Here is a 17,595-nt window from a genome sequence, read left to right as displayed (position 1 = left end):
ATTACCTTTTGTCTCCACCTCACCCTTGCTGGATAACACCCCCCTCTTGTTTCCTTAGTTTTTCTGTTTCTAGTGCTGAAGTATACTTCCACTGTACCCTTAAATTTGCTTTGCAGCTTGAGTGTTGTCAACTGTCCTTTTAATCCTATGCTTTCCTGACCTCTAAAACTAGCCTTCCTGGCTAACATGCATCTTTTTCCATTCTTCCATAGGCTATCTGTTTTCACCCAATAGCCATGTTGAAGAGGCTGAATAAAGAGGCGGTTTGGCCTATCCCTCTCCCTGATAAGTCTTATTTTGCTTCCAAACCTGCCCTTGCCTGGAATGCAGGTTTTGGAGTTTTTGCGCCTCTGATTCTGACTAAATAAGGTCCATGCCTATTTGCTATTCAAGCCTCACCAGTGCAGCTGTACCCACAGATAAGTTTCTTCCATTTCTCACGGTTTGCCTGGTATCTGCCATTGGAATGTGCATAATCAATTTTCCTTGAGTAAAACCATGTCACCAGAGCAAATGATCCCAGCTGACTCTCAGTTCCCTTAAACATAGATGTTTATATATAAGCTTTGAAGACCTGTATTACCCTCTTCCTAAACACATGCTACTGTTAATGGGTAAAATGAAAGCCACCCCTTATAAAAAAAAAAAGGAAAAAATCACCCCTCTTACTAAAATACATTATATTGCCATGCTACAAAGCTGATTATGCAAATATCTAAAATATTGATACACTGTGACCTGGAAATAAGAAGAGTTTTTGTAATTGCCTTCTGTTTGTAATGGCTTTCTGATGTCTTTCTTTTCCCCTTACACCCAGCCCTCCGCTGTGTGACTCCAGTGACTTCCTTTTTGCACCTGCTAAGTGACTTGACACAACACAAGAAAAAGGCAAGACTCTTTCTCAAATAATGCCAACGGTTCAGCCTTGGTTCCATGAGACTCGGGAACATAGGAAGCACAGGTTCAAAGGAAGAAAAGGCCCCAAAATTGAATCAGTGTACATATTTCCATTAATCATTACAGTCTCAGATGATGAAGCATGTAATTAATCACAAAAGAAAAAGACTAAATCCTCTCATCCCCTCAGAATGTAATCTACTGATTGCCTAAATGGCTTGACACAAATTCAATATCAATGTGACAGCTTTTCTCTGTGCTCTGATAGGTGACAGAAGGATTACAGTGTCATTTAATACAGGCAATATAGTCAACTAGAGTTGATCTAGTCAATTAAATGCAATCAGCTCAGGTGTATTTGTTGTATAATTTCTTTACATAATGTGATTTTATATGGACAAAGACTTTCTAACCCTGACATAAGATTGCTCTGATATGAAAAGTTTTAGAACAATTTGTATGTATGAATATGAGGAAACCATAAATCTCTGCAGCAATCTACATTCAAAAAGCAGTTGCTGGCTTGTTATTAGTCAAGACTTATTTGCACCCTAAATGTTTTTTAAAAAAAAATAAACCTGAGAAGTGCAACAGTAAGATATTTTTTAAAAACTTCCCTGAAACGCTCTTTAGAGCAAGTAATATACAGAACTTCTCCTTTGAAACTAGCAAGTTAATGCTTCGCTATTAATGCATAACATTTCTTGGCTAGTGTTTACAGTGCAACGCTACTCTGAAAAGCAACTGTGTAAAAATGACACGTCTTTAATGAACAAAGCTATTCTATGTATATCAGAGACAGACCTCTTCTTTAACTGAGAAACACACACTTTTACTAGTTTTTACTCTAATTAGCCTGGAAAAACAACATAGTAGAGAGAAAGTGAGCTCGATTTTATCCCCTTCTCTGAGCCTGTACACTGATTGTTACCTCTAATTAGTTACTTATGCCAAGCCATGAAATTGAGAAAAAAGGGAATAAAGAAGACACGAAGTATCTAAGGATACAGTTTCTAGAACTGGAAATGCTGGGGGAAGGGGGCATGTTAAAAAAAAAAAACAAAGAGTGAAAGAAAAGAAAAAGGATAAGAATTATTGAGTTGCCAATGAAAAACAAAAACTTTACAGCTTTTTTTTCTTAATAGTGTTTTGGCCATCAAAGTAGTGTGCATAGAAAAGAGAGGAAAACCACATTTTTCACAGACAGCCTCTGACTTTTTGGTTTTGTTCATTCTAAGTAATTTCATCTTCGGTTTTTGGAAGAGCTCGCACTTTTTATTCTTGTATTGTGTTGACAAAGGGAAAAAAAATCCTTTTTTGTTAAATCTCTGTCACTGAAAAAACATACATTTGTTTTAAATTTTAACAACAATCAGAGATTTAGCAAAGGATTTCTCAATGAAAAAAATTAAACCTGTGCCAATTTACGTAAAAATCAAAAATTCTCTCTAACAAATACCTCAACAAATATAATCAGTTACATATGGTATATCACCATTTTCAAGGGTACGCAGTAAGGATTATTCTTACACCTCATAGTAAAAAGTAAGCTAGATGATTGACCATTCTTAAACATTCCCAGAAATATTTGTACAGGCTATGAATAGAGAGCCAAATTATCTTTCTAAGTTCAAAATATTAAATACATAGTTTTATAGAGGAAATGTAGCAAAAGTAGTTGGGAGGATAGTTGACCATAGTGGGTATACAGAAGACTGTTTTTCTATATATTTTTGAGTATTTAGTTATTTAACAGTTATTGGCATTTGGGTAGTTGAGGAAGAAATACAGCCTCATAGCCAGTAATTTTAGAGTACAAAATCATTTTGTACAGCACATCATTAAAATATACCCAGTTACACTGTAACATACAGATTTTTTTTTTTAAATATCATGTGCATGATTACTTTATATATAGGACTATAGATGGTTAAAATTCACATAACATTTTAAGCACTAATTGTTTGATAATTTAAATATTTACTGTGAAAATATATATCATGTTGATGTGTTATGAAATACAATTTCTGATTTAACAACGCCTGCAATTACTTGTAAAGTCTGATTTGTGATTCTTTGAACAATTAGCATTTCTACAAGGATGTATTACGAAGAGGTCCTCAATCTCGGGTTACTACACTTAAGCAAAACCTATAAAGAGACACCAAGCACGTAGCTATTTGTTTACGCATTTATAAAAAATATTCTTCCAATAACTAAGTTGCACACTTACTCAACACTGTAATTAAACTGCATTTTGACATGCCAAACATCATTAAACATCCAAAAACCAAAGCACACCTTTCATAGCTTAACTATTTAAAACAGAGTAGTAAAAATCGCTGTTTATGAAAAGGAAACCTAGAGGATCAAGTTGCATATCTTATATTAAGAGTTTTAATAATTAAGTATTTGAGTATATTGGTTACACATTTAGAACGGCTCAGAACGTGTCTTCCATAATACCTTCCTTCCTTACGTAATACTTTGGAGCTGTACTTAACAGATGGATTGCTATATTTAAACACATATTCATATAACAAATGAAGTTGTCAAAAGCTCTGTTTCATTATAAAATGTATATTACTGTGAGCTTAAGGAAGCTGTTACAGAAAGCGTAACAGAAGACAGAAAGCTGGATGCAGTTAACATGTCCAGCCTTTATAAGACTCGTAGTTATACTGTCTCAAGGTCTGAGTAATGTAAAAAAAGCACTGGCAGTGTAACAGCACAAGCCATGTGAATTATCTACCAGAAAGAACAAAGTAAAGCCATCAACCTGGAATTTTGAATTCACTCATGGATTTCGCCTCCCTATGACACCAATCGAGGTGGATACATAATAAAATAAAACTTTGTATTTGTAGACTGGTATAAAGGGAAGGAGATGGTAAAGAAGTTTTACTACTTCTTCCCTCTCTCACCTTTTTGACTGTACTGAAATAACCAGTATGATGCACTTCATTTCATCTTTTTTCTTGTCCTGTCTGGAAGAAACACCACATAACCGAGATCAACTTCAAAAACACAAACAGGTAAGTGAACAACTGAATGAATGTAAGAGAAAGTGATACACACAATACAAGTAGGTTTTTACAGGCAGCGTAAGGAGAAATTATTTTTGAGCAATGAACTATGTTTTGTACTCTGTCTGCTGTTATTTCTGGTATTTTCTAATTCTTTGTTAGAAAAACTTCAAAACCAGCAAACTGCACTTCTCAGAATACAGAAAATCAGTAAGAAACTGAAGGTATTAACATAATAATATCTACTCTTTCTACTGCAAAAACATTCAAATCAAGCATGGCATTTTTACAGTGAGTATTTAAGTTAACAAATTCTTACATTTTCTTGCATGTTTTTATGTTTCTAATATTATTCCAATTCATTGTTCCAGTTTCAGTCAAAACTATTCTTGATGTAGCCAGTAACAAGTTCTTCATGCCACTTCAGAATTAGTTTGCATTTATAACATATTTTGAATACTTCTTTTCTATAGACTCAGTTCTGCATACAAAATTAAGCAACATGTATTAACATCTTCAGCTATTCTTCACTCTCCACCCTCTGCATAGTATGTCAGTTGTATTATCCCTTTGCTTTGCTCCCTGAACTTATTTCCCAGCAATTCTCAACGCTGGCTTTCTCTTCATTTTTCTTGTTTCATCTTCTATGGTTATTCAACTGTATACTGCATGGGAAACGTGTCACTGAAATGGCTGTACTCATTGTAGGCTTGGGGTCACCCTTAATTTTCATTATATTCCTATAAAATTATTATTCTCCTAAATTAAATCCCATTCTTCAGCAATTTGATTCTCTATGCTTTCTGTCTTCTCTTCCTCCTCTTCGCCACTTTCAGGGATCCACAATCAAAAATAGCCAGGCTACCATCCTTCCAATTGCAAAGCCTGCGTGCCTGCCTCCAACAAGAAGCGCCTGTCAAAAGATCTGCAAGCTTTTGCCAGTGCGTTTGTACATATTGAGTCTAGAGGCTCTATAAAGACAATAAATAAGAAATAACTGGGTTTAAAAAAAAAAAGAAGTACCTTAAATTAAAAAAAATAATAATCCACAACTAGGACTTATTAAGTAAGCCTGCTGACAGTGGGATATAGTGGGAGTGGGAATTGAATCAGCTCATTCTTTCGCACTAATGCTAACCTTTCAGTGACCATGTAAGTATAAAGCTAACAAATACACCTCCATTCTTGTTGCTATAGGGAGAGTATGAATAGCCATGCAAAGCCGATCTGCGACACAACGACGCTGCAGCTGTTTTCTGACCAGGACCATGCATTTCTAGGGACTATGCCATACAAGATACAACCCACCCCTTGCATTATGTACTGCACGCAGTCCTATATTCTAGGCTTCAGCATCTCCTCTTCCTGTTTGTGGGCCTTCACTTCTCCCTTAATGTTCTGCCCTCTTTCCCATGCTCCTCACAGAGTGACTTCCAGGTTACCTTAAGGTTTGCTTTCTTCATCCTGACTGCCTTGTGTCTGCTCCGTAAATGGTTCTGCAAAATTACATTCATCTAGGTTTTGTTTCCTGCACGTATACATATCCTCCCCTCAGTCCTTTCCCTATTAATAACTACCATCCAACCACTTTAGATTACACGAATTAACTCACTTGGAGAATTTTGTTATACAATACACAGCTAACAACAGCTCATCTCTAGTCCCTGCTTTTCTACAGCCGTCCTATTTACATGTATCTTTACTCAGAAGAACCCTCGTAAGAGTAAATGTCTCCCCCTCTCGGTAACTTCTAAGCAAACTCGCAGGTAGAACCCTTGATGTGTCCTTGAAATTTCTTGGTAATCTCTCAAAATCCTGTAAGCATGAATTCCAATATATGGAAGAATATCTCTAATAACGTTTGTTGTACTCCACATCATACTCCACGTTTATGGATCCTATTATGTCAGCTTTAGCACCAGATAAGAGATGTGCCCTACCGTGGCATCTCTGTGATGCAGAGAAATCTCACTGGAATCTAAACCCTTCTTGAATCAGATATATCAGATATCAAGCAGAAAATTATTAATGCCTTGGAAACACTAAGTTCTTGCCGCAGGCACATTTGCTAAGCAATGCCATCCCTCGAGATAAATGATAGCACCCCTAAAAAACTAGACTAAATATTACTTAATAAAGCCAACTGTTAAAAACGTGCTTAAAGGGATACATTTCAGGTTATTAATGAATAAATATTAACAGTAGATAGTTTAGCATTTTATGTAGGTTTTGTATCTTTGGAAGGTAACTTATAAAATTCTCCCTAATACTGAAGTTTCTGGTCATTTGAATGACTGTTTTTAAAAATAATAAAGGGATGAAAACATTCAGCGGACAAAAACCAATATAATCCTGCATGTATCGCAGGTAGCAGCAAGAAGGGAACACCAGAGACAGCAGAATTTTGTGGGTGAGTAGTGTCCAGGAGCTACAAGAGGCCATGTAACATCCAATACGTGTCACGCCATGCAGAAAGTGACCACGTGTTGATTCTCTCTAAATGCAAAACAGCTCATGCTAGGAAAAATAAATCTTACACGGTTTGTAAATAAAGGCTAGACAACTAAATTGAGACCTACCTGTTCAAGGAAAACTGGTACTTTCATGGGCAATTTCACTGCTAAAACCTCTACATATTGTTTAACTCTGTTAAACGTTTAAATTCTGCAGAATGGAACGAGGCGATTCAAAATGCCTCAGTTCATCAATAAATGTAAATGATATATTGCATGCAACTTCTCTGAGGCCAAGCTAATTAAAGAATGGAACCATACCATATGGTAAAAATTCATTACAAACTTTTGTTGAACTAGGACGATGAACAATTAACATGCAGAATCCAAACGGGGTAACAACAGCCTTTCCTATCACAAACGTTCCCCATTCTGTTTCTCACTTGTAGCTGCTACCTTAGTCTTAGGACAGCCTAGGTTACGATGCCTGTATAGGTAAAAAAAATACAAACACCTCTGCTTTGTGCTGGTGTTCAACAGATTATATCCATGGAGAAAAAAAATAATTATTGCTATTAAAATATTTTAAAATACAATATATAAAAATATAGGCTAGTATTTCATTTTAGTTAATCACTTTTTCTGATGACAATTTAAAGAAGTGACACTATTTCTCCTTTGCCAGGGAATTTCTATTAATCATTACTTTTACTGATGCATGTAATGATTTGGCATGTAAAATGTGAAAACAATGCAAAAAATGGCTGAAAAGAAGTTGAAGAAGAAGTTTCAGTGACAAAAACTACGGAGGCAGTATGGATTCAATAAGAAAACTGATTGTAGTAGAGAGCAAGTTGTCTCTGATCTTGGGAGAATGTTTTTGGACACCTAACAGCTTTTTTATTACTGTGGCTGATTAAAATGAAAAGCCTTACTACTAAAATGTTCTTTTTGATGAGTTTTTTTGCCATGAACTATAGACCTTGCAGTCCAGTGGGATACAAATCCTTTGATCCTGTGCAGTCACATAAATTCAAAGTCGTAAAACAACATTGAATTTGATTTTATTAGTGTGGCTGATGTTGCCAAAATTGTAATGCAACCTTGTTTTTCTTCTCTTTTCTTCCTTTTCTTTTGGGGAGGGGGTGAGGAGGAAAGGAAAGTTCACTGTCAACATTGCTTCACAGTATAAAGAACTAATTTCTTTGGCAACCAGACTGCAAGATTAAGCCATTATAACAAAGCTTTGTAACTACATAGGAAAGAAAGGATATATATCACTTTCTGCTGAGTTGCAATCAACGATTTGGTTGAAGCAAAAGGCGAAACAAAAAGCAGTGTAAGTACAGCACATGGAAACCAATAAGCAAAAATAAAGTTAGATATCTAAAAAAGGATAATGGGCAACAATGAATACTACTTTTCAACAGGAAATATTCAGCCAAACAGTGCTACGAGTTTGCTGTAGAATAAAATTAAGTAACTCTACACTTTTAGAAAGTGAAGATTTTCTTTCTGTATGAACATTATTTTTGTCTAAAAATATTAATACCTACTCTGAGGAGATGACTAGCCTCTCCACCAATACAGAGAGAGTTCACACGTGCAATGAAAACAACGAAAAGATTTTGAGGATTAGCAAGCCTTTCACTTCCTAGCTATGGAGGGAAATTAATTTTCTCGAGCCTTTTTGACACCAGATATCAAAATAACAACAGAGATTCAATTTTACTTTAAGGAACGTAGTCACCTAAAAGAGTCGTTCTCTGATGCTTACAAATATGACATTCCTCATTTTCTATAGAGAGGGACCTCAACACATCGAAACAAATGGATTGCTTTGTGAAACAGTACTTCCTTCAACATAAAATATATTACACCACAAGCAAAAAAAACACAATCTCTTCCTCTGTAGGAAAGGAAATGAAGGCAGAAGTTAATTTCACATTCAGCTTCACATTCAGAAAACAACAGTTTTCATTAAGTTACACACTTTCTACGCAAGATCAAAAAGCCCCCACCTATTCCTTTCCTCACAACTTCATTATAGAAAAGATTTTTTTTCATATTGACAATATAATGCTTGCCTCAATTACAATGATTAAAGAGAAAATTCAAACTGCAGATATCCTTGTCAAAGCAAAGTATATGAGAAAATCCTACACACACAGAGTTACCTTTCATGACTTCTCTCTTAGTTTAACTAGGAAGCTTCCAATTCTACAGATACTATCATAAACTTTAGTGGTAAAACCAAAAGACAGTCTTTAAATATTCATCAATCAGGTAATATTTAGAAGAAAACCCAACTTTTCGTTTATAACTAGTCTTCTTGTATCATCGTAGAGATGCTTATACCACCCTTAGCGGATGAAGATATCAGTACACTTATCTAAGATACAATTTGTGAACTCCAGAGATTCTACCTGGGTAAACAGAAGTATAACACCAATTATGGAAATGACTCTGTAACCGCGGAAGAGACGTACCTACTTCAGACTAATGTATACTACATGCTAATTATGCATCACCGCATTATTCTAGATGTTCCCATTACAGAGTTTGAAGAAAATACTGCGCACACAGAAATGTGTTAAAAAACCAACCTTGGTCAATTACTCAAAGGGAAAACTACAAGTGTCGCTGCCAGACAACCTTAATTTTCTCCCTCTCCATCAACGTTTCCACGTAGCGCAGCTGTGCAGAAACTTTCTCTTCGACAGAACCATTATCTCATTCAGTGAACATGATGGGAGTTATTCCAGACAATAATTGAAAACTGTATTATGAAAACGCTGCGAGCTTTTAAGACTACTGCATTATGCGCTGAAGTTGAAAGGTACAGAATGAAGAGAGCATGGAACCTCAGGAAGAGACACAACAGTATTGGAAAAAAGGCATGAGAATGCTGACCTGGAAAAGCAGATTCTGTACTTGCTCAAACTGCAAAGTTTTGCAAGATGAGTCACAAGACATTTTAGGTAGTGTTTCTCAAGTGGTAACCAATGGCACGCCGCACTTTCTAAGCAACTATCTTAAGATTCTGGGATCCAATTTGTAGTTGCAGGGTAAGTTAAAAATTAACTGTGATATGAACATATATGGAAACGTACGCATCCCAATAAATCTGTTATACCTTAGGTCTCTGGACATAAAAGATGAAAAATAATAATAATACATGCCTATCTCAATACATATTGTAAAATCCAATTTATACATATCAAATATTCTGACAAATTAAAACTAGTGACACTGGCAAATCCATAATGAAACTATATATATTCAGATCACGTTTTGATCAATAAACAAGGGAGGGTATTACTCACCGACCAACAAAAATAAAATCAAATACTGAATAGACACTGCATTTATTCGAGGATACGTATTCTGAGGGAAATTGCCCATTTATAAGCAAACCCTGTATCGTGATACTCAGATCCAAGTCTCCGCACTCTCTCTCCTACAGTTTTCTATATTAACTTCCAGACTTTTTTCCCATTCTAGCTTGCCAGTCTCGTCCCAGTATCTCTACTCACTACTTTCTACCTAAAGCTCCACCTCTCACGTCTCCATACATCTTTCTAGCTCTTGTAGTCTGCTTCAAATTCCAGTGGATTTTCTTTCACATTGCCTCATCATCAAAAAGGGGGCCAGGAGACAGGCTCCTAGCTTCCAGTTTCAAAGCATTCTTGGAAGGGTAATCCCAGTGTTGTAACAACTTTGGTGCCTTCAGTATCTTTGGTGGCTTTGTGGAAACGGCACATAAAAATTTGGTCAGCACCAGAAGATGCAATAAGTACAATGAACACTAGATTTGCAAAGTCGGAAGCTGCTAAACTCTGACGTCTTTACTGAATATGAGAAAAAATATTTTTGTTTTGAAAGTTTTAACTTCCAATTCCAGGCAGATTTTCCCTCTATCAGCACAATGTTCATCCTTGCCAAATTTGTCCCTGTTCTACAAACAGAAATATTAGAGCCAGAATTTTTAAACTACAGAAAATTTCGTATTTCATTCAGTGAGATGGCTTACAACGATTAGGTTCAAACAAACATCTGGTGTAGTAAATTTCAAAAAGCAGGTACCTGGGCATGGAGACATGGGGTACATGATTTCAAAATCAAAACAGTAAGATAACATCGATACTACTTAATTCTTAGTGGCTTTTATACTCCAATGATCACGTTTCACACAATTTCTCTTGCAGACAACTGTTTCCTCTGTTACAGAGGTCTTCCAAATAAAATGTCATCACATTCACAGTATGTGATCTACTTCATTCTCGAGTGCACAGCATATTTACTCAAGGTGATGGGATAAATTCAGTCTCACAAACTATGATAAATGCAGGGCTTTATAATGATTTTTTTTTTAGAAGAGTTTCACTTTAGCCCTAATTAGGCAATCTTTTGTAATGTGTCTAAATTTGAGCAGGAGCTCAGTCTTGCTGAAGTTTTAAGGCTGTAAATTATCTTGTTGATCTCTACACACATTTTTACTATGTAATAACAGGTCCATGCCCATGTGCTGACACAGAGTTAAAGAGACTTTCACTGTATTCAGTATATGGAATATGGTCTGCGGTAACTTCTTAAATAAACAGGAGAATCCTTGGATCAACACATGGAATTAACAGCATTCTTCAGCTGACATGAAGTCTAAACAATCCAAGTTCTTACAGTGAAAATGTATCGATGAAACTAATATAGTGGCAATATCAGACATGGCAAGTAGCAGTGAGAAAAAACAACACAACAAAAAAAAGTCTTCCTGGATGCTCAAGCTATCTGATAAGAAAACAATTACAATGTAAATATATGATTAAAGAAAAATAAGGATGAAAGGCACCCATTGCTTCAAAAATACAGAAAATAGGAAGCCAATGGAGAAGAGGAGGAAGAACTTTGCTTAATGTAAATAAGCAGAGATACTTAAAACTTCATCAAGAATTTGATTATGGAGTATGACATGAATATAGGCATTATAATGGGCAAGATTTTAAACATAATTAAGCACTGAACTGGGAAATATCTTCATACACCATGAAGAATGGTTCCAAGCTTCCTTTCTGAAAGAAGATGAAATTGTGAACAAGTGGTTCCAAAGAGGTTAAAGCGCTTCTCGCTAGCTCTTTGTGTGCTCGTAGGCACCCTGTAGAAAGTTATTGTTTTGTTGCTCTTGTCCTTTGCTATCATTCCCTAGTCTGCCACTCCACCTTCTCTAGCACTGGCCATGCAAATCTTTCATTACAGGGTTATTTTTCTCCTGCTGGGATTTTTCTATTTTACGAAATACATACTTTAAAGACAACCTTGCTCCCATTGAGAGTCTCACGAGTACTGAAATTGATATTTGAACACAATTTCATAGGATTTCAGTCTCCTCTTTCTCAAACTTCTAATGTTTTTCTCAGTCTTTATATTTTCACTGTCTTGCACTGCAGAGAGGCACCACACTGAATAGGGAGAATTCCCTCTCTTGACAAAGCGGTCAAGAACAAGATTCATAAAGACACACAGTACACACACAGTGGTGAAAACCATACATTTAGCAGTCGTACACAAAAGACTGAAACATTTCAAGTTAGGCAAGAGTCGTATCAATAATTAACTACAAGCTGGGAGACCTTTATCAGTAACACCACATGGAAATGCTGAAAAGCCTGAACACCTCATTAAGAAAGACTGACTAATAAACCCTTGCTGACCTTGGCTGCTCCTTTGAGCTGCAACTCCACCAGACAGAAGCATACATGATACAGATTTTCTTATATTTGTGCAAGCTGGGACAGGAAAATCCAGTGAAGAACACACAAAGAACTTAGCCATCTTACAGATGCATTTCAATTTGTCAACGTTAAAACCAACAATCTCAGCATCCTGAAGAAAAATTTCATTACCAGAAGTCAGCATATTATCCATTATCTTAACCACTGTTTTGTTAAGTACTGTGGCATATCAAAGCTTTCAACACTATTTCTCTTTGGCCCCCAATTTTTAATAGTAGATTTCAAAACATAGTGACTTCTGACAATAGTGAAATCCCTATCCTATGCAAGAATTCATATATGCGTACACAAAACTGAGGGGAAAAAGAAATTTAAAAATTTATTTTTTCCAGAAAGGAATAAGAAAGAGTCCTACCTAAAAGCAAGCAGGTCAGAAATTTTTCAATTGAATCTGTTAAAAAAAAAAGTCCACTTTCTTGTAGGAAACTATCTACAAACAGAAGATACAGGAAAAATCCAAATATTTGAAAATGTTTTGATTTGATCTTAAAGCATCCAATTTCTGATGTTCTTTCTGAAACTGAAATGAAATTTCACTTTTACATGTAAGTAAAAGGTGTCTAAAATCTCAAAATAAAAGTGAATCCACCCACTTCTATGAAAGAGTTTTTTGACAAGCATTCTGGCACACAACAGCTTTCAGCACAATTCCCCATTGCCTCCTACAGTCAAATTACAAATTTCAAAATGTAGCAGGGAAAAGCAGCACCTTTTGTTTTATTTTGCAGTAGAAGCATTCACAAATGGAAGCACACTGGCTGTGAGGGAAAATAAATGGGAAAGAGAAAAGACAAATGACCAGTGAAGGACTTGTAAAGCTTGAGAGATGTAAAAACAGATTTGTAAAAGAGTGAAAAGGTTGTCACATAGATAAAGGTTTATTACTTCACTCAGTAACTGAGAAAATATTTTTATGCCTTTGTGGTCTCAGGACAAAATAAAAATGAATCATTTTGAAATTACCAGACAATTTTGACTGGTGTTATGACTTTCCCATTCATCTTCCTTTTTCTGCCACATTTTTCAACCTTTTCCTGTGGCACCTTGAGGCACTGGTCTTTAATCTCAATTTATGATATGAAATCGTTTTCAAAGTTAAGCACGTTCTTCTATGAAAAGAAAACGACTTTCTACCCAACTCTACATTTCAGCTCCTGAAACCTTCGCAAAAATGCAAAAATGCAAACACTACTAAGGAGACCACAGATGTCACTACAAACACCCCATGATACATACTTCTCTAAATGAGGCCAGCCTGGTCTTTCATAATGTCATGGGCAGTTACACACCAATTGCTTTATCATTCACCATTTCTGAAGTTTCAATAGTATGTTCATAACTGCGTTAGATGTAACTACACATTTCTTTCTAAAATTTGCAATGAAATACTTCAAAGTACGTAGAAATATTATTTTATCACATAATATTTATTGTATAATTTACAAGCTATCTATAGTGTATATTTTATTGTTACCAAATAGCTATTATAATTTCTTACAATGTATATTATATAACGTGCACCATGTAATATATAGTCAAATTATTTAAAAACCTGTAATTAGACACTATTATTCTCCATTTGGGAACATGTGAAAGACACAGTCAGTTGGTGGAAACCTAATAACCTGTATCAAAGATCCATGCATAGGGTGCAGAGTTTTAGGACATCTTAGGGCTTTGATTCCATCTTCCTAAAGCAGTATAAAACATCCGTGTAACAGAAGGTGAAGGGCTATTTGGTACCCTTGTGCTAAAGAGAAGAAGGAGAAATTAGGGGAAAAACTTTTTCACTCATTTTATCAAATGAGCTTACAGAAAAAAGCGAAGAAGTACGCTGCACCCTTGCGCAGCTGTGTGTTGGATTACCTATTAACTACTGCAATCCGAATATTGCCTTCAAGTTAATTCCTTCCTTTCCGAAGTCAGTAGTTCACTTACAATATTTTGATCTGATGTTAAGCCGTTGTCATCTGCTTGGTTTTAGATAATGTATACTTGGTTCTGCTATTAAGGTAATGACAGCTACTACTTATCTCTTGAGCAACTCCAATTCTAGTTCCATAATGCGCAAGCTAATTTCTGACCTAAAACTAAGACTGTGCCAGATCCACAAACAGTGGTCAGGATGTTAACGCTACACACACTATCACAATTTAGAAGGCAGTATGAAATTTGCACAGGTACAAGAGAAGCTCTGGGAAGTTCTTCTGAAAGACTTAGCTGACATCTAGCGGTAGGAGCAGGAAAAGTGAAAAATTCAACGGAGAACGGAAATAGCTCAATGTCTTAGAAATATATAATTCATTTTTTTGGTAAATAATAGGTGAAAAAAGTCAAGAAATGCTTTGAACACAGCAACTAGTAAATGTAGTTAAGGTTAAATGGGTAAAAACGCAGTATTTAAATCGACTATATTACCCTTTCTAAAAATTACCTTCACGTGGATGATTCAGTTGAATTAGGTACATTAATGAACCCATTAAGATATCTTATCAGTTATTCTGATTGTCGTGCAATATGATACGGTACACATTAATCAATAATTGACTTTTTTCAATAAATGTTGTGATCTTAATTTAATTAATATGCACGCTACATGACTAGAATTGATTTCAAGCAACAGCAAAAAAAGGAACAAAGCTTCAAGTTACTGTGATAACATAAAGATGCCAACATAAAATAAATACAACACTGTCATTCACCCTTCCCATCCAGTGATTGTTTTACACCCTTCAAGACTGCTACATTCATTACAACTTCAAATGTCTACAGAATCCACTTCAACCCTTTCAAACTGGTGGTATGGGTAAAGCTCTGGTTGTACTCTGGGTATTCCATACGAATTTTACAGGAAATGAACATAGTAATAACAAATCAACAGCAGACTGTTAAAAGGAAGGGGCATGGAGGCAGCAGTAGCAGAAGCAACAAGGAAGAGACAATGAAGACGCTCAGGCTGGCCAAAAAACCCCTACATCAAAACAAAAAGCACCATACAGGAAGAAGGCATTGCCCTTATAATCTGTATTTCATACATGTGTTCTCTAAGCACTCGCTGCTGGTCATTGCTGGAAACACGATGCTTGCTTCAACTGGCCTTTGGTCTAGGAAGTTTTTATGTCCTTCAATATTGTAAAAAGAAAAATCACATTATATCTCCGGAATCATCAGTCTTACAAACTTACGAACAGAATTCTGTGCAAAGTCTCCCGTAACTTATGAGTAACTCCAAAATGGAAATCCAAAAATCCTGTTTGAATTATGTCTCGCATACAATAAACATAAGCACTATTCTTCTGAATCAATTATTTTTCTGATTATCATGATATAGACCTTACACTTCACTGCTGTTACTTAAAAGGCCTACAAAACATTTATATCACCTTTTCTGGTTTGCCTTTGGAACTACATAGTGCAAGATAAAACAGCGCCAAACATGAAAATAATCACCAAACGCGTGCAATATAAGAAAACATGGTCTTTAGGACATTGCTGCTAAGAGTGCATGAGTCTTCTACTAATCATGGACAGCAAATATTTGCACTTTAGCTCATTTCTAATTTTATTTACATACATATATAAAACAGTGAGGTTTTATGGTGCCGAAAGATACATCACAATTTTTCTTTTCTGGAAACAACCCACTCACAATTTCTGACTACTGAACAAGATACATATAAACACAATTAATCATTATGACATGCTGATATTTGAGGAAAACTCCAATAATCCAGATAAAAAATAATAATCTGATTTAAAAAAGAATGTTTATATCATTCAAAGTTATGACCAGCAAATAAATGAATCTTCTTTTCCTCCAGTGTCTTTCAGACGTCCTTTTACGGAAAACAAAATGTGCAAGATGAACATTCTTTTAATGAAAGATGAAACTGCCTCCTATTTCTTTCCTCTCCCCCTACTGTTTCCAGGGTCGCTGGAGATGCACAAACACATTTTTTTCTCTCATCGACACTATGTATTCTCTGAAACACTCTCCCAGAATGAGTAAATCCCCCTTGCATCCATCTACTGTTCTGTACTGTTTCGTTTACTTGGTGTTAGCTCGCATTTCCCCCCGATGAACTTGAAGAGATCTGCACACACAAGAGGCTCTTTGCCTGTCTTGTCCGCGCCACAAGCTGCTACCACCATTCCACCTCTGCCTACTCAAAGACCTCACTGAGCTCTCTCAACTTCATAGGTTTTACGTCCATTGTGTCCTGGCCTTTGTGCACACACAAAGACATAATTACGCTGTGTAATACAAATACTGTACTTGTACTAGTCACTGTACGCGACCTGCCTAATGACACGTTCAATGTATCAATATACTGGATTATCAGACTCTCTGTGTCAGTAAATTTAATTTTTTCTATTCTATTTGCCTCAATCATGACAAAGAAAACACAGAATGTTTTGTACCTGATGACTTGTACACTAAGGGTAAGCACATGGGCCTGTATTAGAACAGCAGCTATGCTTAAGAATATATCACAATTGGTGAGAAAAGGAAGGTGCTTTTAATTTTTCTTTAAACTAGGACAGCTCAACAAATTCACTTTAACTTACACTACCATTTAAGTTTCTGCTTTTATCATAAAACCACTTCCTTGTAATATTTCACTTTGCGTAGCAGAGTCCATCGTGCCAAGGGAAAGTGAGTTCTAACATTAAACTTTTTTTCTTCTGATTTTAACAATTAAACAGTTGGTCAAGTTTACATTTACAAAACCAGACATCAGTAAAGAATGTTCAAAACTAAATTTCAGAGAGTCTCACAAATGGAATTACTGTGCTTATTTTTCAATCTAAAATTACAAAAAACCTGCTTCTTCAGAAGTATGTTTCACTGAGGGAAAAAGTAGTTAAATGCCAGTGCCTTAATATACTAAACAAATGCAAAAGCACTGCACTGTTGAGTTAGAGGGAAGAATCTAAGAGTACAACAACAAGCAAAACTGCGAAGTTACATCAACATAAAGTTACTACTACAAAGGGGAAACATAAACCTGCTTTTTGCCATCATATATGAGTGCATGGACGGACTTTAACCAGATTAATTTTAACTGAGTTGGCAGTCAACTGAAAACAACTTTTAGAAATAAACAAATTCTTAACATTTGATAGAAAATATAAACACTACTTAAATGTGTAAAAAGCACTAGAGTTGGGGAAAGAACAAAAAAATCATTACAAATGTATACCTTTAATGTTTCAATTTCTTCCTTGTGTTCCCTCTTTAAATGCAAAATGGCAGCTTGGTACTCTATAAAAAATAAAAAAGTACATTCCATTAGAGTCAGAAAATATTGTGCCATCTTCAGGATAGTATATTTCACACAACACCACCAGGTCCAGGATGCAGATGTGGGTTCTCAAATAAAAGACCGTTTACAATGGTGATGGAAAAGAAAATCTGAACACAGTAAT

The 17,595-nt window shown here is 35.6% G+C and overlaps 1 protein-coding gene across 1 annotated transcript in view; it reads right to left on the bottom strand.

Moving 5' to 3' along the window:
• Positions 1 to 17,595, bottom strand: part of LOC142061785 (formin-like) — a 145,428-nt gene that overhangs the window by 102,609 nt on the left and 25,224 nt on the right. Inside the window, exon 3 of the mRNA XM_075103219.1 lies at positions 17,370 to 17,431. Within this exon, the coding sequence (XP_074959320.1) occupies positions 17,370 to 17,431 (62 nt within the window). The remainder of the gene's footprint in view (positions 1 to 17,369; positions 17,432 to 17,595) is intronic.

The sequence above is a fragment of the Phalacrocorax aristotelis genome, chromosome 9, assembly GCF_949628215.1.
Source record: "Phalacrocorax aristotelis chromosome 9, bGulAri2.1, whole genome shotgun sequence".
Lineage (NCBI taxonomy): Eukaryota > Metazoa > Chordata > Aves > Suliformes > Phalacrocoracidae > Phalacrocorax > Phalacrocorax aristotelis.
Note: the sequence above shows the minus strand (reverse complement) of the source record. Positions and strands in the feature narration are given on the sequence as shown.